This window comes from Camellia sinensis, chromosome 1 (genome assembly GCF_055761805.1).
Source record: "Camellia sinensis isolate YWXY chromosome 1, ASM5576180v1, whole genome shotgun sequence".
Taxonomy (NCBI): domain Eukaryota; kingdom Viridiplantae; phylum Streptophyta; class Magnoliopsida; order Ericales; family Theaceae; genus Camellia; species Camellia sinensis.
The window spans coordinates 204,196,947-204,221,971 of record NC_138961.1 but is presented as its reverse complement, the minus strand read 5'-3'; the positions used below and the strand labels follow the sequence as shown (position 1 = coordinate 204,221,971).

At 30.7% G+C, this 25,025-nt stretch overlaps 2 protein-coding genes and 1 long non-coding RNA gene across 3 annotated transcripts; 2 read left to right on the top strand and 1 right to left on the bottom strand.

The window, feature by feature from the left end:
- Positions 1-675: 675 nt before the first annotated feature.
- LOC145801839 (uncharacterized) lies at positions 676-23,615 on the bottom strand. The gene is made up of 3 exons (XR_014343493.1): positions 23,429-23,615; positions 1,439-1,529; positions 676-1,045 (listed from the first exon to the last, which is right to left on the bottom strand). It is a non-coding gene; the product is annotated as an uncharacterized LOC145801839 (long non-coding RNA).
- On the top strand, positions 7,717-9,765 carry LOC114261957 (zinc-finger homeodomain protein 2). Its single transcript, XM_028202282.2, has one exon. The coding sequence runs from the start codon at positions 8,573-8,575 to the stop codon at positions 9,578-9,580; it is 1,008 nt and encodes a 335-aa protein (XP_028058083.1). The 5' UTR covers positions 7,717-8,572; the 3' UTR covers positions 9,581-9,765.
- LOC145801836 (uncharacterized) lies at positions 19,157-22,037 on the top strand. The gene is made up of 4 exons (XM_082893533.1): positions 19,157-19,556; positions 19,637-19,743; positions 21,399-21,725; positions 21,816-22,037. The coding sequence occupies exons 1-4, from the start codon at positions 19,442-19,444 to the stop codon at positions 22,020-22,022; spliced, it is 756 nt and encodes a 251-aa protein (XP_082749659.1). The 5' UTR covers positions 19,157-19,441; the 3' UTR covers positions 22,023-22,037.
- Positions 23,616-25,025: the final 1,410 nt, after the last annotated feature.

Sequence of the window (25,025 nt, the reverse complement as noted above, 5' to 3'; positions counted from 1 at the left end):
GGCTATCAACTTGATCGTGTAGAAATAATCAAACTGTTTCTATTAACACAAGCTATTGATCAAACGGTCCATGTTTCTGGCCAATGCCAACATGTAACTGCTACAAGAATGGGCAAATTTGATTTGGTGAAACTATGAATGATTCCTGAAAATACAAGTAAACTTTTTTTTGTTTTGTTTTGAAATTTGTTTTGAAAATACAAGTAGTTGAGGCTATTAACTTGATCACATAATGGGATGATTATAGTAGTAATAGACAGTTAATTTCGAGCATGAGATTCATAAAGAAAATATATTTGATAATAAAGGGTCAAAGCACTGGAAAGAGGGTACTCAGTCATAACTGAATTTCACAGTGTTTCTTAGTTCCATTCAGAAAATATATTTGCTAATAAAGTGTTTCTTAATATCCAGGTAAGTAGTCCTCTTTGATCTCTCTTTCACATGTGTGCACACACACAAACAGTAACTAAGCATACCAAAATAATGGTGAAAATTACTTTTAACTATGTGAATGTAATGCATCTTTATAACACTAGTCCTATCTATATATTCTCTAATCCCATGAATAAAATGTCACATCATATCACCAACGAATATTCACATTCTTTTATATATGTTGAGTACAAATCCCTGTAAGCAATTGTACCCTCAAATAGTGTATTCATGGAAGTTCAATCAGCTGGCACTCAAATCATTAAAAAAAGGATAAAAAACCACACCTAACCCAAAAAAGGGGAAAAAAATGCAAATTTAGTAAAAGGGTTATTTAATTTAAACTAAGCTGTCTGTGATTCAAAACATTGATTATGAAACATGCCCATCCAAAAAACTATTACAAACACATACCCAAGTCCAAAATATCAATACAGTGACTTCAAAACAAACCAAATAGATCTCTTGGACCCAATTATTTCACTCAACACCATCTTTAGAAAATTAAAATTAAAATAAAAATAAAAATTCTCATTGGCATTTTGTCAAGTAAGTGAAGGTCATTCATCCATAAGATGCCCCGAGCGCAGGCATCAAATAAACCCAAACCCTAAGACACAAACATTATAGTAGTTTAGACATACAAAAAATGCTATTCATTCAAAAAAAAATTATATAGAGTTTGATGTCCACAAAACAACCACCATTCTTCAACCAAAAAACTAATATAAAGTTTTCCCCAATCTGATATAGCAAACAGATTTTGAATATGGAGCAGAGGTTCAAATCATAATGAATCTAAAGAAATCATGCAAATAAAATATAGTTATTAAGGTTTAATAATTTGGGAAAAAACAGAGATTGAGTGAGAAGAGAGAGAGGAAAGAGCTCTTATGCTCCACCGATAAAGAGAGAGAGAGAGAGAGAAAGAGAGAAAAGAGAGACGAGAGACGAAAAGCAATAAAAAAATGGGACCGCGAGTGAGAAAAGAGAAAAGACATACCTGGTGTTGGTGTGGATGGTTGTCGGAGGCTGGACCGACGTGCAACAGAGTGACGGCGTGCGACTGAGATAAGCAACGATGAGTGATAGAGCTGAGAGGGAATGGGAGAAAAGGGGCCTTTAGGTCTAATTTTCTCACAGTCGAATGAAAAACGTTGGTGAACAAATTTCTTTAGCTTCTGTTCTCAAAAAAAAAAAAACATATTTCTTTACCCTAAAAAAAAGCAGCGTTTTAGGTAAGAAAAAGATTTGGCAAACAATTATGGCTTGTTGCCAAAGATAAATTTATAGCGACAAATATATTGGTCGCCAAAAATAAAAAATAGTCACTATAAATTTTTCCTCTTCCTACGCTTACTTTGTCCCACACCAAAAAGCTTCCGCAACCAAATATTTCAATTGGCCACCAATTCTTCATCCTTTGGCGACAAGTTGTAATTTGGTCACCAAATGGCTGTCACTGGCGACTAAAACCAATTTGGTTGCTACAAATGGTGTCGAAATGTGCTTTTTGTTGTAGTGAGAGGACATGAGTGGCAGATTCATTTTTAATTTTGCAAAAAGCACATAAGACAGAAGTGTTACTATGAAGGACACCGATATGTTGTAAAAGATCCCATGTTTTAACTCTATTCCTCCAAGCCAACCAACCAAAAAATTGAACTTTTTGGGAGGGGGGGGGGAAATACAATTATATTCCGCACAAACTTACTAATTTTGAGACGAGGGCCCATAAGAGAAGCACTAAACCTATAGATATCAGATACCTTAAAGCTGTCATCATTAGAACCATTCCAAACATGACAGTCTTCTACATCAAGACTTAGAGAAGAGGCCTCCCTCAAAGCAGCAGCCAAACTAGTGACCTCCGCCTTTTCCCAATCATTCAAATTCCTTCTGAAAGATAAGTTTCACTCCTCCAAACTGGATTTCCTCTCAGAAAAATAAGACAGTATGCCCTCCTTGTCATTTGATAAACTAAAGTTTCTAAGGAACTCATCTTTAAGGCATCTATTTCTAACCCACTTATCATATCAAAACTTGATTCTGCACCCATTTCCAACCTTTATCTGATACTGCACCAAAAAGAACTCCACAAGAGGTTGATTATGACTTACAATAGCAAGAACATCACTCCAGATTCTAGAATGTCTAGATGAAGTGTTCTCAGGTGGGAGCCAATTGACCTCCTTAATCATGTACTTGCTGCACAACAATCTTCTCCATAGAGCATTTACTTTACATCCAAATTTCCACCACCATTTAAAAAATAAGCTTGCATTGACATCCTTAATTCTCTTAATCCCCAGACCACCTTGATTCATGTTTTTTGATACTTCAGCCCATTTCACCATATAAACCTTCGTCTTTAAACCGTTCCCACCCCATGGGAAAGAAGCTTCAAGCCTTTCAATCTCTCAAACCACTCTAGTAGGCATTCTGAACAAAGAGAGATAATAAATAGGAAGGTTAGATAATACAGACTTAATCAAAGTTAATCTACTTGCAAAGCAAATGAGCGTTTTCTTTCACCCAGCCAACCTAGACCTTACTTTATCCAAAACTGGCTTCCAAGTTGATTTCCTTCCTAGATTAACACCTACGGGAAGACCCAAAAAATTGAGTGACAAGCCATAATCCTTGCAATTCAGAATATCTGTGAAAGAAACCAAAGTTCCCTCATCCACACCAACTCCACACACAACACTCTTGTAGAAATAGATTCTCATTCCAGACAAAATTTCAAAGCATCTTAGGATCCTTTTTGTGTGCACTATTTGATCCATATCAGCCTCACAAATATTATGGAGTCATCAACAAATTAGAGATGGGATATCACTACCTCATTTACCTCAACTTTTACCCCCTTGATAATGTCTTTCTCATAAGCTTTGTTCATTAAAATATTCAGACATTCAACCACTATGTTGAAGAGGAAAGGAAATAGAGAGTCATATTGTCTGAAACCTTTCTGTGGTGAAAACTCCTCCGTTGGTGAGCCATTCACTACAACAAACAACCTTGCTATAGAGATACATTCCCTACTACATTTTATGAACCCAACTAATTATAATTTTATCTACAATCTAGTAATGGTGAGTTCACTACAATATACAAGAGTTTTAAGGGCTAAATTTTTTATTTCCAAAAGTAAAAATTTTGTTACGAAAAATATTAAGAGACTAATTTCTGTAATCAAGAAATTCATCACTGAAAAACTGTCTCAAAAAGTCAAAAAATACTTTTTAATATTTTAGTGAAGAAATTTTGAAAATGTTACTAATAAATACACTTTTAAGGATAAAATAATTTCGTACCAAAAAAATTTAATGAAAATTTTGGTTTCAGTAGGATAGAAATTCATCACTAAATATCCAATTTTGTTATTGAAAATACAACAATGACACATTTAGCAACTAATTATTTTGTCTCGAAAAGGGATTTCATCTCTAAATACTTAATTTCTTGTAGTGGTTTCATTAAATCAGCAATGTACAATTGTTTAGCATTGAGTAAATACAGTAGTCTTAACAAAAAATTAAAAATATATATATATATATATATATATATATTTTAAAGAAAAATATTACCATACAAACAAATTTTTATTTTTTTGCTTGGAATAAACTTACTTTACAATTGTTGTCATTCATTTCAGTCGGCCTCATCTTATATTCCAAGACTTTGTTACTATATGCCACATAAATTTATAAAAATAAAATAAAAAATGTTTGTATAACATTGTACTTTAAGGTCATGTTTGATTCAAAAGACTAATAGTGAAGTATTAATAATCCTATTAAATTAGTGTAGGATTCACTATCCAATTGGATTAATATCCATTGGATTAATAATCTCACCCCTACCCCATTACTAATAATCCTATAAATTTGTTGGATTAATTATCCATTGGATTAATAATCCTAAACCAAAATGTTAAAACAAACATGAGATAATTGGGCCAACGGATTAATAATCCTAATCCCATGCTCTAATCCACCCAATCAAACATGCCCTAAAGGATCATAACTTCGCCGTTGTTTTTCTAACATCAATCTTTTTTATTTTAAGAACATTATTTAGGCCAAGTTTAGCAAGTTCATAAAAAGTCAAAAAGTCAAAAAGTTGCTCAAAAAGTTAAAAAGTTATCATTATTCACCAAAAGTCAAAAATTACGACTGCACAACTCTCAATCCTAATTTTCCCCTACACACTAATTTATACAATTTTTTAATACACATTTTTTCATAAAAAGTCAAAAAGTTAACCCAAATATATTTTTTTCCTCAATTTTTTAGTCTAAAAAGACAAAAAAATATACTTATTTAGGACACCCCAAACAACCCCTTAATTTACGTCAATGATTGAATTCACATCACAAAATGGGACTATTGTGTGAAAAGAAGGATTTTTAGACTGTAAAATTAGTAATATCTAAAAATCTCTTGGAGCCCAGAGTTACTGAAATTGGCTTACCCCTTTTTTTTTTTTTTTTTGAACGCCAAATTGGCTTCACCTGGGACTTGTTAATTAGAATAACACATTCCTTGACCTTGTATATCAAGGGCAAGAGAACCAATTTTTTTTTTTTTTTTTTTTAACTGAATTGGCATTTTTCTGTTATTGAAGTTTCACATTTGTTTTCTATTGTAAATTTTTTGACATATTTATTAAAAGATAATTTAAAAGCTCAAATTTATGTACTATATATATATATATATCAAAATCTAGATTTTTTAAAATCATTAAATTTAAAAATAGGTTTTTTCAAATTAACATTCATAAAGGCCAATATAAATTTACGGTCACCAAAAAAATTAAGTATATTAGTTATATGATCACTATAAATGAAAATGTTAAGAGTAAAAGAAAACCTAAATTGACATATGTAGCGAATAGTAAAAAAAATGAAATTATTTAAATTTAATATTTGACCCAAAAAATAATAATAATTCATGTAAGTAAAAAAAATTATAAACAAAAAATTACCATGGAGAAATTTAAAATTAATATTTAAAAGCTTTATATTGAGACTTCTCTTTAAACCCTAAAAAGGGCTAGACTAACCAAAATTATACTCATTGTATCCTTGCGATAAAGTGATTTGATCTAAGAAGCAATGAAAAGATCGAAGGAGAATAATTGACCTAATAAATGATGTGTTCCTATCAGCTTATATGTGTTATCTAAATTTGAATTTCACTGTTGCACTATGTAATTTTTTATTTTCAATTTTTAATTCTGCTACTTGTAAAAATAAATTAGTTAATTAAAAAAAGGGATATATTTACTGACGCTTAAAGTGTAAAGAAAATAGAGTAAGTCCCATAATTTTAACATAATTATACTAATTTTCATTTTAATAAGGCTAAAGAGATGTAACTAATACAAATCGTGTAAAAATACAACTATACATAAGGAAAAATATACGTTAGTGTAAGATAAAAATATAAATTTTTTTCATTCATATAACTAACAAATTATTAAAGAAAAATAGATTAATTGTTATGTAAACTAAAAATTTTAAGAAATTTGATATAATTATGTTAAAATTTTGAAATTTGTTATATTTTCTCCAAACCTCAAAGAAAGTTAGTGTAATTTACCCTTAAAAAAAATGGAAGAATAGAGGATTCCAATGTTTAAATAGAGAATCCCAAACTTGCTGGGGTGCTAAACATAAACAAAAATAAATGCAGGCGCTAAAAACATGTATCTTGAATCTTATTTTGAAATTAATATATAGTATAGATTTAAAATTATTACAATACAAATTATACCTACAATGATCATATACTTATTATTATTAGTTTTTGAGTAATTTTTTTAAAATTTCTAATATTGCTAAAACATAAATTGTCATCACATGAATAATAATAGTGTGTATTGAATATAGGGGAAGTATTATTGCAACACTGTACCCCAAAGCAAACGAATACCAAAGCACAGAAACATTTAATTATTATAAATATTTGATAATATTCATATTTCTCATATCTGTAAGAGAGGGAGTGAAATAATAGGGTGATTGGTTTAGTGGGTGACGACTGAAACTTATAGATTTGCTTCTTTTTAAATTTTAGATTCGAATTTCCTAATCAGCAAACATATATCTTGGGGTTTTAGACTGCAAGATGTAAGCTCTGTCTCAAAAAATTTATTCAAACTGTAAAGACTTAATTTGATGCGTATAAACTGACGGAAATACTCTACATAATAATAATAATAATAATAAATATTTGAAAAAAAAAAAGGGGCAGGGATGCCAATTTGGCCAACAATGGTAGCCAAACAGCATCCAATGCAGATTGCACTGGCACACTCCTTTGTAAAAGGCTGATCTCTTCTGTTCTGATATCTGATTCCAAAGCTACAACAAAGCCAAAGTCATCTGTTGGGTAAAGAGTGGAAGACTTGCAGGCCACTGCTCCACGCTCACCCCCGCACCACACGACAACCCTTTGGAGAAACCCAGAGATAGAAAAAGACATAAATCTGACACACACACACACCACTACAAAGTAATTATTCATCAGTTATCTCAAATTTCATTATGAATTTTAATCCTGTTTTATTTCATTTCTTTCACTACTCAAATCTCAACTTTCTTTCCGGGCAAATTCTAAACAAATTTTTGTGGGTGAGTTGTAGCTTTGTTTATTTGACATTATTCACGTTTTGTACTGCTCTCAATCAACTAATGGTGTGATGAAAAAACTTTAAAAGACAAAAATTGACAGTTCTACAAAAATTAAGCTCTTCTATTTCTAAATTTCCTGTTATAATATTCTAATGTACTTCAAATTTTAAATCATTCAAAGTCTCATAATGCCATAAACTCAGAACATGATAATAATCTGAAACCCTTGTACAAATTCCTGATTAATCCTAAACACTATACTTAAATAATATGATATAACACTTCAAAATTATTCAAATAATTTCCGCACTAACAGGACCAATTGCCGTGCTGTGGCCCCTCATTTTCACCTTAATTCTTCGCACAAGAAAAAAAAAAAAAAAGTCCTCCCTATCTCTCTCCTCTCTCAACATTTTCTTTTCCTAAACCATCTTTCGACCTTTCTAACTGCGTTTTATGGTTGATTTACCCATTTTAACATTGCTCGTAACAAAGGATTTTAAGGTTGCAGGAAGATTCCAGGCAACGTCCCATCACTATCATCATCATCAATCTCACTCTCTCACTCTCACTCTCACTCTCACTCTCTCTTATTTGGGAGTATAAAGGTTGTTTTAGGGTTTTGAGGTGTGGGAGTGAAACAAATAGAGAAGGGAGGGGCAATAATGAGAGAGTGGACCAGTGTGCAGGCCTTGGGAGAGGACGAACATGACCTTGTCGGTTGTTTTGCAGTGTGACTCTTTAAGTGTCATCAGTCTCTTCTGAATCAATACTCATCACTTTGATAGAGAGAAAAGAGAGAAAGTACCCACAAAACCAAACCCATTTGTTTCCTCTGATGGATGGGTTTTATGGGGTTGGATTGCTGTTAGGAAACACAACCCCAGTTCTCCTCTCTCTCTCTCTCTCTCTCTCTCTCTCTCTCTCTCTCTTCCTTTTGCTAATATAATACCTACACACACATATATATATATATATATATATATACATGTATGTATTAATGTAGTTATTAAGAATTGTATGATGTTAATGGTGCAGCGCAATTCTAATGTCTTAACCTACTGTTGAACAATAGTTTTGATTAACCATTGAGGGACCCATTGAGTCTGAGTTTCGAGTTCCAAGAATCTTTTTTTTTTCTTTTTCCTCCTTAAACTTTGTTTTAAAAAATAATATATATGTTTACCCCTCTTCAGGTTTGAGAAATTGAAATCTTTTTTCATTATCTAATTAGGGTTTGGTGGGTTTATCATTGGCATCCGCAAGTCCAAATCAAAAGAAAAAAGAGAGCACATATTAAAAATTCTAGATTACCCAGTTGATTATGTGATTGATTGTTGTTTGTTCTTAAGATTAGCTTTGGGTTCAGAATCAGAAAAGAGAGACTCTTCAAGGTTATGATGATGATGATGATCTAAGAAGAGATTAAAATAGAGGAAAGAGAAAGTTGAAGAGATCAAAGGGTTTTAGTCTCTTTTAAGGAAGAGAATTAAAATGGAGCTGAGAGGGCAAGACAAAGATATGGGCATTTCAATAGGTTACAGTACAACAACAACAGCAGCAGTCACAGGTAGAAGAAGAAACGATCATCATCAAAGCACAGTTCTCAACCCTACACAGCAAACCCTAGATCACCATCTTCATCAACAATTGAATCTACACCAACAAACCCATGTTGAGGGAAGAGATCCAAACCCAGATCCAGATCCAGATCCAACTCCATCTCCATCTCCATCTCCATCTCCAACGATTGCCAGAGCATCAAACTCAAAAACACCACCACCACCACAACCGCCGCCGCCGCCGAGTTTGGAGGCTAACAGTGGTAGTAGTGCGTCATTTCGATACAGAGAGTGTCTAAAGAACCATGCCGCGAACATGGGATGTCATGTCGTTGATGGGTGCGGAGAATTTATGCCGAGCGGAGAAGAAGGCACACCTGAAGAATTGAAATGCGCAGCATGTGATTGCCACCGGAATTTTCACCGAAAAGAGATAGAAGGTGAGTTTCAACAACCCGGGACCAATTCCTATTACCCCTACAATCCCAACAGAAACACTACCCATAGAACCACCACCACAACCCATCTTCCACAACCGCTTCCTCCTCCGCCGCCGCCGCATCATCACCACCACCACCACCGATATGCTCCGCCGACGGGTCCATTTCAGCCGGTGATGATGGCGTTCGGCGGCGGAGTTGCAGCGGAGTCGTCGAGCGAAGACCTTAACAACATGGTTTTTCATTGCAATGATGGAACACAACCACCAATGGGGATTGTACAGCAGCCATTTACGGGGTCCAAGAAGAGGTTTCGGACGAAATTCAGCCAAGAACAGAAAGATAGGATGCAACAGTTTGCAGAGAGGTTGGAATGGAAGATCCAGAAGCAAGATGAGGAACAAGTTCAGCAGTTTTGTGGTGAAGTGGGTGTGAAGAGACAGGTTTTCAAAGTGTGGATGCACAACAATAAACAAGCTATGAAAAAGAAACAACTGTAAGACTATTATTTGCAAACTTCCAACCCCTTTTTGATATTTTTAGTTTTGGAGTGAGCAGATTAATTTAGATGTTCATAATTTCATCATCATATGAACAAGAAAATAAATTACTGATTTTCCCGACTAATAATGTTAGGAATTATAAAAAATATATCATAAAATTCGTCATTAAAATTTTTTATTCATTGATTAGTATATGATTAATGTATAATATTTTATTATATGAATAATTTAAAAATAAAAAATCTTTCATAACTATCTTCATCATTTTTTTCATAATCTCTATCGTTACTCTTTCCTATTCATAGTTTTAAATTTCGGCGGAGTCTCTTTTTGATGCTGCAACACCGTGATCAACGCAATTTATATTCCCGATACAGCTATTTAAAACTTAGAACCTATGAAGCTATAAACTCCTTGTCTATACCGGTCCACAGTACTGTGATCAATACATATTCATGTCGTCCTGATATTGCTATTCAAAATGTTGGTTATATTTCTTTTTATGAAAACCCTAATCTTCATAAGTCTTCCCAATGGGTCTCCTGGTAAATTAAGAGTTCAAAGCTTGTGTTACACTTGTGGGGGAGCATTTTGGGACCTCACTCTTGCTGCCATTACTAGCTAGCTTAAGCTTTTCTTTTCTTTTCTTTTCTTTTTTTTTAAAAAAATTGAATGCACCTCTAGTATCATCATCAACCCTCAAATCAACCCCATCAAATTTTATTCTTTGGAGTTGAAATTTTCAAGATTGTGTTTGTTGGATTTTCAATCCTTTTTTCTTCAGCTTTTGTTTTTTAGCCTAGTTTGCATTGACTTATTATTGTTATATGCCGACTATTCTTGCATATATGAAACCATAAAATGAAAAAGAAGCGAGTAAAGGTTCAAAATTCACTTAGGACATGACTGTTTGTATGGTTTGACTGCAAGAAAAAATGGTGAAATTGAACAACGATAACATTGGTGAGATTTTAGAGTTTCCTATAAAACTCTTAAAATCTAATGTAAATTTCCCATTTACACAACTAAAAAAATTAATAAAATCACACTGTAATATATAATGAGGGATTTGAAGATTTTTCACTTTTATTTCTTATCAGTAAAGAAGAAACATAATTTAGTGGGCTAGAAAAAAGAAAAGTCTCAATATATGCACCAAAAGTCTCAATATTTCTGCTCCTTATGTTTTAAATCAGATGTATGGTGATGCTAGAGGGGTTTTATACCCCAGAACCTTGAATGCTTAATTCTATTAGTTCACTGTTTTACCAAAAAAAAAAATAAAAGAAAGAAAAAAAAAAGCAATATTCATTTCTTAAAGATGAGTACAATTTCTGAATTTTAAGGCAGAAAGAGAAACAACCCACAATTTTTTTATATATAGAATGGCCTTAAAAATTAGAGGAACCTGTTTTGGTTGAGTTCTTATAACTTTTTTTTCTTTTTTCTTTTTTTAAATAAAATAAATAAATAGATAAAAAGGGACTTCTCCTAGTCTATTTTGTCTGAAGGTGCCTTTGGGCCTTGGAAGTCCCACCAGGCCCCACTCCGAAAATCTAAACTATTCATTTTAGATGACTATGACTCTGCATTTAGATTATCTTTAAAAAATTAAAGGGAAAATTATGTAAATAGTTTTTTGTATTTTATACGATGTATTCATTTGATTTTTGTAATTTTAATTTGTTTGATTTTACATTTTAATTTAACGGATTGTGTCATTTTAATCCAATAAATAACGGTTGTTAAGTTAATTTAACAGAAAGTTAAATAATATATCAATTTGATTCCTGTATTTTTCACAATATATCAATTTAGTCCCTGTCAAAATTGAGAAAATTGAAACTACAGGGATCAAATTGACACATCGTGTAAAGTAGAGGGACCAAATTGACACATTATTTGACCTTCCATTAAATTAAGGGACAAAATCGAATAAATTGAAACTACAGAGACTAAATTGACACATCATGTAAAGTACAGGGATTGTTTGCATAATTTATCCAAAATTAAATTAATCTTATAGTCATAATCACATGTTTTTATGATAATTGTTTGATCCCTGTAGTTTTCACAATGTATCAATTTAGTCCCTGTCAAAATCGAGAAAATTGAAACTACAGGATCAAATTGACACATCGTGTAAAGTAGATGAACCAAATTGACAAAGATAAATTAAGGGGCAAAATTAAGAGACTAAATTGACCTTCCGTTAAATTAAGGGGTAAAATCGAATAAATTGAAACTACAGAGATTAAATTGACACATCATGTAAAGTACATGATTATTTACATAATTTATCCAAAATTAAATTAATCTTATAGTCATAATCACATGTTTTTATGATAATTATTTGGATGACAGAGATAATTTTAAAATAATTGTCCAATTTCTGCAAATAAATCTCATAAAATTATGGGTTATGATTGTTGGATCATTTTAATTATTTTTTGAATGATCCAGTAGTTTAACAAAATAAATAGTTTAGATGGTCGTCGGAGGGCCCATGGTGGGCTCACAAGGCCTGACAGCTAGAGAGAAACCGAGCCCAATTACAAATCAGTTTGACAAAATGAATATCAAAAAAATTATTTTCACCCTGAGAAAGAAAATCATATTAAAGTAATGAGTGTTCTTTGGTTTTGAAGTTTTTTTTTTTTTACCAAATTAAATGTTTTATTTTTTTAAATTAGAAACATATATATATATATATATATATGTAACAATCAAACAGAACTAGGACATATCCCAAACAGTGTAATTTCTTAATCCTGTACAATTCAAAATCGTTTTCATTGGCTGCCAAATGTCATCCAACCCCATGGTGTGTGCACCCTCAAAAGTTAGACTTTATGTGGTCGGGTTACGTTACAATATAATGTGTTTGTTAATCGATAAAAATAAAAAAAAATAAAAAAAATTATAAATATCAAGAGAATTATATCAAATTAGACGATTAACTATATAAAAAAAAATTCAACAATAAGTACTCACAAATCTCACAGTGACCACCACTTTATCATAATAGATATAACCATATTGCATCGTAACTTATCTACATTGAGTTCATTCTAGGCTTATGCAATTTCTATAATTATTCCATTCCATGGTATTAGACATTAGTACAATTTGTTGGATAAGGATAAGAAAAAATAAGACTTGGATTTCTCGTTTCGCAACATTGCATCTACTTCATGGTTGCTATGTGTTTGGTTGCATGTTCATTAATATATTGCATAACTATACATTACTCATCTAATAATATCTCTATTACTCTCACCGTGTAGTTTTCACTAAATTGATTCGTCATACCAACACCATGGTGATCTAGGGTACGTGAGTGAGTGTAGGTAATACTCATAATTCCCTTCTCTCATCTAAAGTATGACTAGAAAATGAGACTGTTGAAGTATGCATGTGATTAGTAGTACTGGGAGAATAGCTTTACCCTTGCGCCAATCTCAATGTCTAAATGGATCACCGATTGTTCATACCAACTTGGGAGACTCTCTAGGTCGGCCCAAGTCCTTTTAGAATAACTCGATCAATTGAGGCTGACCCTCTTATACTAGTCATTCTTTCTATGACTAACAACTCCACATGGCTAATGACGATGGTGGTCTACCATATGCAAGACAAGTCCCACTACTTCAACCGCTATATATCATGCGCCTAATCCACTTCACATTTTTTTTTTTTTATCGGTAAAGAAGACTTTATTGATTATAACAATGAAGAACAAAGATACAATTAATAAAGAGGAGGAGTGCAAAGAACATCAGAGCTCTCTACCTAATCCCAATAAGATTGACACTAGAGAGAGAGAGATGCTCAAAAAAATGCAAGCACACCACCTGATTGATAAGGGACCAACCAAAAGAAGGAAGACGAAAAACAAAGAGCAGAAGAGAAGGAAAGGAAAAGATAAAAAAAAACAGGAGCCCATATTAATCCACTTCACATGGTATCACCATATTAATCGGGCATGATTCAGTATTTTAATTTGAGAGTACTAATATCAGTTTTAATGAATTAACAGTGTCAAAAAAAATAAAAAATAAAAAACGACATTAATAGTAGGATCTACGTTTACCACATTATTAGTAATCTATTTATGATGTGAAATCTTGAAATTTTGTCACTGACACTCATAACATGTTTCCTGCGCATGGCTCAACTGTTATTTTGACTCTCTCTCTCTCTCTCTCTCTCTCTCTCTCTTAATAATTCAGATGAAAATATATCTTTTCCTGTTTTTCTTTTTTATCATATGAATTAAAGGAGTTTAAATTTCAGATGAGATAAATTTATTACTTTGTCCTTTGAATAGCGATTAATGTTTGGGAGCACTAAAAAGGGAATACTAGCGGAACACTAATGATGTGGCTCTCCCTTTGATGTGATGGTTGTCTCTTGTGTTTTTCTTTTTTCTTTTATTTTTTACATTTTTCAACTCATTAGAGCTATTAGTGATGTGATTTTTTAGTGGTCTCTATCATTGTTGTTGAATAGCAGCCAGAGGCTATGCCTATTTCTACACTTTTGACCCTAATTTTAGAAAGTCACTTGGGACAATATCATATTGTTTGATTTGCTGGAGTTTTTTTTATTTTTATTTTAAAGTAACAAATATTTGTTAATTAGGTCACTTGTTAATAAATTTAAATGATTGTATATTCTTCATAAAAATGCATATGATAAATAATATATAATTATTGAATTTTGATAACGTGTCATTATTAGGCACATATTGAGAAGTTTAAAATATTTGTATATTCACATGAAAGTGTAATAAAAATTGCACAAACATTTTATACCCATAGGGTAGATTCATAATTATTTCAAATTTAATTAATCAATAAATTTAAAATAATTAACAAAGAAATTTAAATTAAAAGAGCTTTTATAAATTATTAAAATATTTTACCAGATGTATCCAATTTTTTTATTTTTTTATTTTTTTATTTTTTATACATATGATAGATTCTACACACACGCATATATATATATATGTGACTTTTGGCAGCTTTGACACAGTTGTAATTCGTAAGGTCACGTACTGCCGACACAGTCTTATCTTACTATAGTGACTAATGTTATTATATAATTTAATTTCATTATTTGATTTATTTTATTAATTATAATAATGAAGAACAAAGATACAATTAATAAAAAGGAAGAGTGCAAAGAACATCAGAGTTCTCTTCCTAATCCCAATAAGATTGGCACGAGAGAGAGAGAGAGAGAGATGCTCAAAAAAATACAAGCACACCACCTGGTTGATAAGGGACCAAAGAAAGAAGACGAAAAACAAAGAGAAGAAGAGAAGGAAGGGAAAGATAAAAAAAATAATCGGGCATGATTCAGTGCTTTAATGTAGGAATACTAATATCAATTTTAATGAGTTAACAGTACAAGAAAAAATAAAAAATAAAAGTTAAACTATCACATTAATAATAGAATCTACGTCTACCACATTATTAATAATCTATTAGTGATGTGAAATTAGTAATCGGAAGCATTTTTCTTGAAATTTTGTCACTGACACTCATAACATGTTTCCTGCACATGGCTCAACTGTTATTTTGACTCTCTCTCTTAATATATCTTTTCCTCTTTCTCTTTTTTATCATATGAATTAAAGGAGTTTAAATTTCAGATGAGATAAATTTAAGATAAATTATCAATAGGTCCTAATAGTTAGACTTAATTCCCATCAAGTTCTATTGAAAATAAGTCTCGATAAAATTGTCGCTAAAAATAATTTTTTTGTGACAATTTTTTATATATGTCGCTAAAAATTGACAATTAGTGACTTTTTTTTATCATAATTTTTATAAATTATCGCTAAAATTTATAATTAATGACTTTTTTTATAACAAATTTTTTTTATAAGATTTATTAAATAATAAGTCCACTTATTAGAACCTATAGGTAAGTACCCATAAATTTATTACTTTGTCCTTTTGAATACCAGCCAGAGGGCAAGCTATGCCTATTTCTACACTTTGACCCTAATTATAGAAAGTCACTGGGGACAATATCATATTGTTTGATTTGCTGGAGTTTTTTTATTTTTATTTTAAAGTAATAAATATTTGTTAATTAGGTCACTTGTTAATAAATTTAAATGATTGTATATTCTTCATAAAAATGCATATGATAAATAATATATAATTATTGAATTTTGATAACGTGTCATTAGGCACATATTGAGAAGTTTAAAATATTTGTATATTCACGTTAAAGTGTAATAAAAATTGCGCAAACATTTTATGCCCTTAGGGTAGATTCATAATTATTTTAAATCTAATTAATCAATAAATTTAAAATAATTAACAAAGAAATTTAAATTAAAAGAGTTTTTATAAATTATTAAAATATTTTACTAGAAGTATCCAATTTTTTTGTTTTCTTATTTTTTATACATATGATAGATTCTGCACACACGCATATATATATATATATATATATGACTTTTGGCAGCTTTGACACAGTTGTAATTCGTAAGGTCACGTACTGCCGACACAGTCTTACCTTACTATAGTGACTAATGTTATTATATAATTTAATTTCACTATTTGATCTATTTTATAGTAAAAATGATATACAGTAAAAATAAACGTGTTGTACCAATTTATCCACATCATCTTATACAAAAAGATTTAAGGGTAATAATATGTTAGAAAAATATATCAATAAAAATATAAAGAACCAGGAGGTTAAAATTCTTTAGATAAATATTTTTTTTTTTTTTTTAAAAAGGAGTAATACGTGCAGGCAAAATTCAATAAAGATAATAGGTTTTGATTTTTAAAATAAAATTTAAAAATTAAAGTGACAGTATACAACTGCCCATTCTCTTACCTTATCAAAACTTAATCCATTGCATTCATTGGAGGTAAAATAAATGAATAGGATGAGTCAATGACAAATAATTCGAAGCACTAATTATTAGAAATTAGAGCTGGGCATAAGGTCATCCGATCCGTCCAAACCGTCCTACCCAATCCAAACCGCGCATGTATGGGCGATTTCGCAAACACATTAAGGTAGGGTGCGATTTGGATTTTATCTAATTTTCGGGTTGCAGGCGGGTTGCGGGTTTGACCCGCACCCGCCCAACCCGTCCGCATAAATTTTTTTTTTTTTTTTAAATGTAACTGTTCAAAAAAACCCCTTTTATTTTTATTTATTTTTTTACATTTTGGATGAATGTAAGTTACTGAAATTACCTCCTTCTTTTTTTTTTTGTATTTGGGTTAGGAATGATGAATGTAGGATTTTTTTAATTTGGGTTAAGAAAGTTGAATGTAGGATGAATGCAAGTTAATGATGAATTTAGATTTTGAATAATTTGTTTAGGTTACGAATTGAGATGAATGCAAGTTAATGATGAATGTAGATTTTGAATAATTTGTTTAGGTTACGAATTGAGATGAATGCAAGTTAATGATGAAGGTAAATTTTGAATGATTTGTTTAGGTTACGAATTGATTTTATTGTGTTTTTTATTTTATAAGTTTTTTATAAGTTTTAATTCATTAATTATTAATGTTAGAGTATTTTAGAAAATGGTAGGAAAAAGGTCTAAAATAAATATTGATAAAAAATGGGGAAAAAAAAGGGTTTAACTAAAAAAATTGAAAAAAAGTTCAATCCGCAAACCGTCCGCGCAACCGCGAATCCTATCCGTACAAACCGCATTGCGAGCAGTTGCGGGTTGACTTTTCCTCAAACCGTATACATGCAGGCAGGTCCAAACCGAACCGCAAATCGTTCCAAACCGAACCGCGGACACCCCTATTAGAAACCTTTTTTTTCTAGTTGCAGGACTTCAGAAGTGTTATATTTGGTAAAATTAATAATTGTTTCAATTAATACAAGTAGTTAGACCATCTCCAACGGTGAACCAAACCTGGCATCAAATTTAAAATTTGGTGAAAAAGTCACTTTTTTAAGCTCCAACGTTTTCACCAAATCGATATCAAATCCAGAATTCAGCAAAAATGGTACCAAACTGAGTGCAGGCGAAGCATTTCACCAAATCACTGTTCCTAACCGTTGGGATGAGACGAACGGGTCGACCATCCGGTTGACCAACCGGTTAACCAACCGGTCGCCCCGGAGAAAGTTCAGACAGTTCACAAAAAAGGTTGAAACCAGTCAAAAAAAAAAAAAAAAAAATTTTGCCTAGGTGGTCGACCACCCGGTCGACCACCAAAAGTTCAAAAAGTTAAAAAAAAAGGTTCAAACCGGTAAAAAAAAAAAAAAAAAAAAAAATTTTGCCGTTACCGGTTGACCGGCCGGTCAACCAACCGGTTGCCCAGCGCAAATTTGATGAAACGGATTTGATGTTGAACCGTTGGAGCGCGAAGTATCAAATTAAGGAAATGACCCCCTTTTAACTCAAATTTGATAAAACATTTGGTACACCGTTAGAGATGCTCTTAGAAAACTCACATTTATAATGACTTATGTAATATGAGGGAATGTGAAGATGATTTGATTACGTACATACCTTTATAGTACGGTTGTGCATACATGACGACATGTTTGCTACCATACGATTGTTTACTAATAAAACAGTTAAAAAGATTTTTATTTTTATTTTTTTTATAGATTTGATTCATATAAGATATTACAATGCAACTTAATAAATTACAATCATAATAATAAAGATTAAATACGATATAAATTTTTTTACAAAAAAAACTCTCCCTTAGAAGAGAAAGTCACAATTGTGTACAATTAATACACAAGTAAAAAAAGTCACACGTAGGTGAGATTTAAAAAATAAAAATAAAAAGTAAACAAACAACTGAAACAATTTTATATTAAAAAAAAAGGCTACAAAATTTTATCAATTTATAGTTGTGGGTAGTGATGTAATATGTTCAATACGGTCAGTACTTAAATTAAATATTTCACCGAACTGATAATGGCTGTTTTATTATTTTGAGTGTCGATACAGATTGCTTCTCTTATCAAATTACACCGAACCACACCAATTAAAATGATTCAATTTGATGCAATTTAATCGATTTAGTATCTTTTAAATTTAAGCCATTTTTTAGGATAAATTACAAATACACCCCCCTGATATTTGCTTAAAATACGAATTGCCCCCTGTGGTTTGAAAAATTACTAATACTTTCCTGTCAGAATTTTTTATTTAATAGAATTAATTAAAAAAGTAAAATTTCTAATTGTTCACCTATATAATAATAAAATTATCTAAATTATTAATTTAAATAAAATTTTAACATTACTAAAACTGTTAATTAACATGATGATTTATTAATAAAAGAACATATTTGTTATGAAATTAGAAACCTTAGGGGGTATAATATAATTTCTAAAATCACAGGGGGTAATTTGTAATTTAAATAAACCTTAAGGGGTGTGTTTGCAATTTATCTTATTTTTTAATATAGTTGCTCATTTATATAAAAATATTGAATTAGCATTTTGTCAACCATTTCGAACATATCCTATGTATCCATTTAATAAATATTTTACAATTTCTAGATTAACCCAAAAAAAAACTAATAATAAATATTAAGGCTCTGTTTGGTTGTGAACTGAAATCAATTTTCAACACGTGGGCTCGCGTATGACGTTTGGATACTATGTTCAAAAATTGATTCCGCGTGTTAATTCAAATTACATTTTCAAAATCTGTTTGGTAGCAAATATCTCTTTTTCAACGTTTCTGCCTTGTTCATCATCTCCCAACTTTCACGTGAACCTCATCTAGACCTGTCCTTCAGATTTATCACGGGCGACTTCTCAGTGTTCAGATTCATCACGGATGAGTTTCAGAGAGTTTCAGAGGTCAGACTCATTTTATAAATAATGAATCTATCCAACCCGCTTCATACTCGTATCATATTTCACAAATCAACTGAGTTACGATTTGTGCGTTGCGGACGATTCTTATTACGGGCAACCAATCAACGACGACTGCGAGGTGAAATTATTCACAAAATTATTCACATATTTTGTTGTAGGAAAATTATTTGAAAAATTCATTCTAATTTTTTTTTTCAGGTCAAATTTATCAAATTTATTGTCGAATTCGACGAGCAAACAGTGGCTCGTTCAATCAGTATACACATTCCATCACCGGCGATAATTATTCAACTCCCACTAATCTGGTAAATAAATCCTTCATCCTTCATCCTTCGTCTGTTATCTGTTATCTGAAAATGATTTCAAACGAGTCGATCAACTGTTTCAACTTTTTGTTCTTCAAAAATAGTGTAAATCATTCATCTGTTATGTATAAATGATTTTGGAGAAGTTGAAATCAGTTCGTAAATGGTTTATCAGAATTTGGTATGTCGTATTTTCCATTTCAGATCGGTTGTTATTTGAAATTATGAACGGTTTGAACCTTTCTTCTATCAAATGTATAGTGGCAGTGAACATACACACCCAGCCGGTCGTCCCCCGGGTCATCCGGCAGGTCGACCACGCGGTCGACCACGCGGTCATCCCACCTCTCTGCCGCTTTGTCTTCCACCTTCCATTCCTGAATGGTTTGAACCACTGGTCCTCCCTGAACTGTTTGAACCCACCGGCTTTTTTACTATTTTTTTTCCTTAATTTCAATTAACAACCAATACTAATTTGTTTTGAATTCAAATCAATATAACACAATGTTAAACACATTATTAAACATTGAATGTTAACTAATTTTTTTTGTAAAACATTGTTAACATTGTGTTTTTTTTAATTAAGCTTTTTTTTTTTTACATTGTTAACAACCAATATTAAATTTTTTTTTATCTGATTGTTAATTAAAAAAAAATTACTGATTTCTTTCCTACTATTTAAACACAATGTTAACTGAATTTTGAGGCTTTGAGAGTAAAGACACCCCAATGTTAACTGAATTTTGAGGCTTTGAGAGCAAAGACACCCCTAGCGCTGGCACACACGGTTAAAACCAGGGATAGCTAGTGTTACATTACCATTTAGACATATATATGTCTATATTTATTTATTTATATGGTAAATAAGATTTATACAAAATATAGTAAAGTTTTTAATTTTTATAGCATTTCATTTTTTATTAATAATTTATCATTCATATGAATATGAATTAAAAACGAAAAAATAATAATGTTATCTTTTTTACATTAAAATATTTTTTATTTTGATGTTATGAAAAGATAAGTCAATATACTTATGTTAAAATTAATTATATTTTTTCATAATTTTTCAACATATTAGAATATTTATGTATGTATTTTAATTTTTTATTATTTTGAGTCATATTTTAATTTATAGAAATAAATAAATAAAATGTTCATACCATACTTTTGTTTTGATCGAGTTCATACCATACTTTACCCTCCTTTTCTTTCTAGTGGTTGAAATTACATTTTATAGAATTAAAAAAAAACGGTTTAGCGAAATTTTTTTTATGCAAAATTTTTTTTGATAAAACAAAAAAATGTTTTTTCCATGACTACTTGCAAGGGGTCGTTTGGGACACAGGAAAAAAAGTTGGTTTTGGGTTTATAAAAGTCGATTTTTTTTTATTTATTATTTGTGGTTATATTTCTGCTATCTGAATTTTTTTTTTTTTTTTTGTAATTATATTTCAGCTATTTAAATTCAATTAATCTGCTACGTACTTTTTTCCTTGAAATAAAATAATCTGTACTTTTTCCTTTATCTGTGTTCTCCTTCAAATCATTTTGCACTGTTATTGTTGTATATCCATCGCAGTGTTCTTTAAAATACTTTGTTCTGCTTGTATATTCATCCCAAACTAGTTTAAATATAATTTGTATATTTATAGATGGATGGAAATAATTCCGATGACAATGAGAACACCAAAATGTGGACGCCCAGAATTGAAACGAAATTAATAAATATGTTGAGAGATGAGGTTAGAAACAATCAAACAACGGGCCGTACTACTTCATGGACAATTAGGCATTGGAATCATTATGCAAATCAGTTGCACAACATATATGGATTTCGGTATACAGGTGTTAAGGTGCGCCAAAAATATCAGCGCTTGAAAGCTGATTACCAGACATTCAAGCGACTCCAGGCACAAACTGGTCTGGGATGGGATCCTATTATAGGCACTGTTGTTGCACCCGATGAATTTTGGGATAAGGTTTTCCATTAATCTGTACTATTTTCTAATTTTATTTTAAACGTTTCATGATATACACAATGCTTAATTCTTGTTTTGTACTTGTTGTAGGCTAGCAGAAATGTGAAGAAGTTTAGGACAAAAGGGTTTGAATATTTTCAGGAAATGGCAGAAATTGTTGAAAATTGTTGTGCTACAGGGGCCCTGTCTCGTGCATCCACACAAGGACCCCTTGACTCAGAAGAAGAAGACGACATGTTAAATAAATTTTGGAACGTTGTGCTACAGGGCCCTGTCTGTGTTACACATCTGTACTAAATTACAAAAAATGTAATAAATGAAAAATAAATTGATAATATTTTGTAAGATTTATATTATGATTTGTATTTTAAAATATGAAAGTTAGTATATTTATCCCTTATTTATTAATATGTATTTTCAAAAGTTGTTGACTTTAACAAAATGTTAGAAAAAAATTAAAAACGTATTTTATAAATGAATTGATAGAAAAATTAATTGGCAGAAAAAATTGACATCGGTTTATTTTAAAATGAAAAAATTATTTCGGAATCACAATTATTCAAAAAAATTACTAAAAAAAAATAATTGACAAAAAAAATCAATGTTTAATTTCAGTATTTTAAAAATAGTTTGGTTATTATTGTTGATAAAAAATATAGATATCGATATCGATATATGAGTTGTGTGTTTGATGATGAATTATTGATTGAATTAAGTTTTGAAAATTACTTTCAAAACACATCACCAAACAAATTTTCACCTTTCACATGTCACATCAAACTTCCAAAACATAATTCAAAATACATCTTCAAAACACAATTCAAAACTCTATTTAAAAATCATAACCAAACAAATTTTCTACACTCAAATCATAATTCTACAACCCATAAACTCAAAATATAATTCATACTCTCAAATCACATTTACAAAACACAACCAAACGCAGGCTAAAACTTCAAGAATAGTGAATTAGAGTTAACATTATATATAATAAAGGTATATTAACTTAGGTTATAGGGATCCTAGGATTAATTAATTGAGATTAATAATTTATTATATTTATTAATATTATTATATTATTAAATTATATATATATATATATATATATTAAATATAAAGTATATTAAAACAGTCGGTGCATAAAGTGTTTAAATCGTTTAAATCGATATTGAATCGAAAATCGAAAAAAATTAAATTTAAAAATTGCACAGACTAATTTTTATTAAAAAACAGACTAAATGCAAATGGTTTGATTTTGTTCGATTGGTTTGATCGATTTTTTTGACATCCCTAGTTGTGGAATTTATACATTTACGAAGACAAATTACGTCCCTACATTTTACCTATTTTAATCCCTACATTGTTATTAGACTCGAATTTGGTTCTTCATTTTAAATTGGTTCTTCATTAACGACTGAATTAGATTAAATTTTACCTCTAAAATATGAGACATGTCGCTTATTTTTCATTAAAAAATATTAATAATTATAATAAATTAGATCAAATTAAGATAAAATTACATATTTTTCATTAAAAAATATTAACAATTGTAATAAATTAGATCAAATTAAGATAAAATCATAAATTAAAATGACAAAAAACAAATTATAGAAACTACCTATATAATTTGGCCTATTAATAAATAGTGTTAGAAACTACCTATATAATTTGGCCTATCAATAAATAGTGTAAGAAATGCTTACTGGGAGAAGGAGTTTCAAATGGGCCAATCGGCCGAAGAATTGTGCTCTGCTCTCTCCTTTGCGTCTTTGCATATTCTCTCTCCATTGCGTTGTTCATAGCTTCTTCACCTCCGACTCTCTCTCTCTCTCCCTCTCTCATGTGTTCTATTCTGGTGGTGAGTGATGATGAATTGGTGCGAGAATGGAAGATATATATATATATATATATATATATAGAGAGAGAGAGAGAGAGAGAGAGAGAGAGGGAGATATGGTTTTAGAGAGAATGCAAGAAAGAGTAAAAAGCAGGTGGTGAATTCGATAAAAACGTGGCGGTCTCTGTGGAGTTGCATGAGATGTTTGTCGGTTAACCATTAAGGTTTTGTTTGGGGCGTGAGTTAATTTTTTAATTATTTTATTATTTTGATTTAAGGTTAAAAAGTTTTATTTGGAATAAATTTTGATTTTTTTAATTTTGTGAAAGAAAAAATGAAATAATTATAATTTGAATGTAACATTTTGAGAAAATTTTATTTCTACACACCTAATTACTCAAGGCACACACTTAATGAAATATTAATTTAATGATAATTATACCCTAAATAAAAATGACCATAATAGACATTCAGCAATACCTTAATATGGAAAAATTCTCTATACACACATCTTTTAAGAACGAAAAAATCTCAATATACACCTTTTAATTTTAAAAAAAAAAATAAATCTTAATTTTTTCATCGTTATCACTTACTTGAACAAACAATCTATTTGAAAATCATGCTCCATTTGTCTTTTTCAAGGTCCAATAGTAGTCAATATGCACATAACTACTATAAGACAAACTTTTTCCAACATCACATTACTAGGAAATTCTCATACCAAACTACTACCATTCAAAGCCAACCAAACCAAACATGGTTCACTTGTCCCCATTCCATCTCTATTTCTTTTTCGGCAGCACATGGTGCACAAGCTGGACCTTTCTGTGCTTCAACCTACTTATATGCCTTGGCTATCTCATCTAGGAACTTGAGGAAAGTAGCTGAAGCAAGTATAATCCTTGGATGACAATTCTCCGATCATTTTGTTGTACTTCTCGACCAGCGAGCAATGCCGAAAATAGCCATATGTGCCATCACATGGAGCGGTGGAAACTGATTGGTTACCTACCAAAACCTCTCCAACACACTCAAGAACAAATTAACGTATACAGTCTTACCTTCAACACTATTTTGAAGGATTTACAATGGTCTTCAATGAAAGTCTTCAATGCAAGACTTCAATAGAAGAAATTTCACTTCAGACCAAAGTCTTTTTTAAGAGCGTGAGTTCGTCAATGTGAAAGTAGGGTCAATAAAAAATATATTGAAAAAGAATTAGTGGTGTGTGTACAATAGTTATAAGTGAAAGGTGTAATTATAACTTTAAGTGTATGAATCGAAAAAATTAATTGATAATCAAATTAATAAATACGTGTATTAAGAAAAGATATGCCTTGAGCTAATTAGGCATGTGAAAATAGAATTTTCCGAAATTTTATCATATTAAACTAAAAAATCTATTTTATCTTTCTATAACTATTTTAACCTCAACTCATCCCAATCCAACTTTCCAAACG

Bases quoted from the DNA above. Each gene is read 5' to 3' on its own strand.
- LOC114261957 (XM_028202282.2), top strand. From the start codon at position 8,573: ATGGAGCTGAGAGGGCAAGACAAAGATATGGGCATTTCAATAGGTTAC.
- LOC145801836 (XM_082893533.1), top strand. From the start codon at position 19,442: ATGAATCTATCCAACCCGCTTCATACTCGTATCATATTTCACAAATCA. The intron at 19,744-21,398 runs GTAAATAAATCC...GTATATTTATAG, and splicing joins ATTCAACTCCCACTAATCTG to ATGGATGGAAATAATTCCGA. The intron at 21,726-21,815 runs GTTTTCCATTAA...TACTTGTTGTAG, and splicing joins CCGATGAATTTTGGGATAAG to GCTAGCAGAAATGTGAAGAA.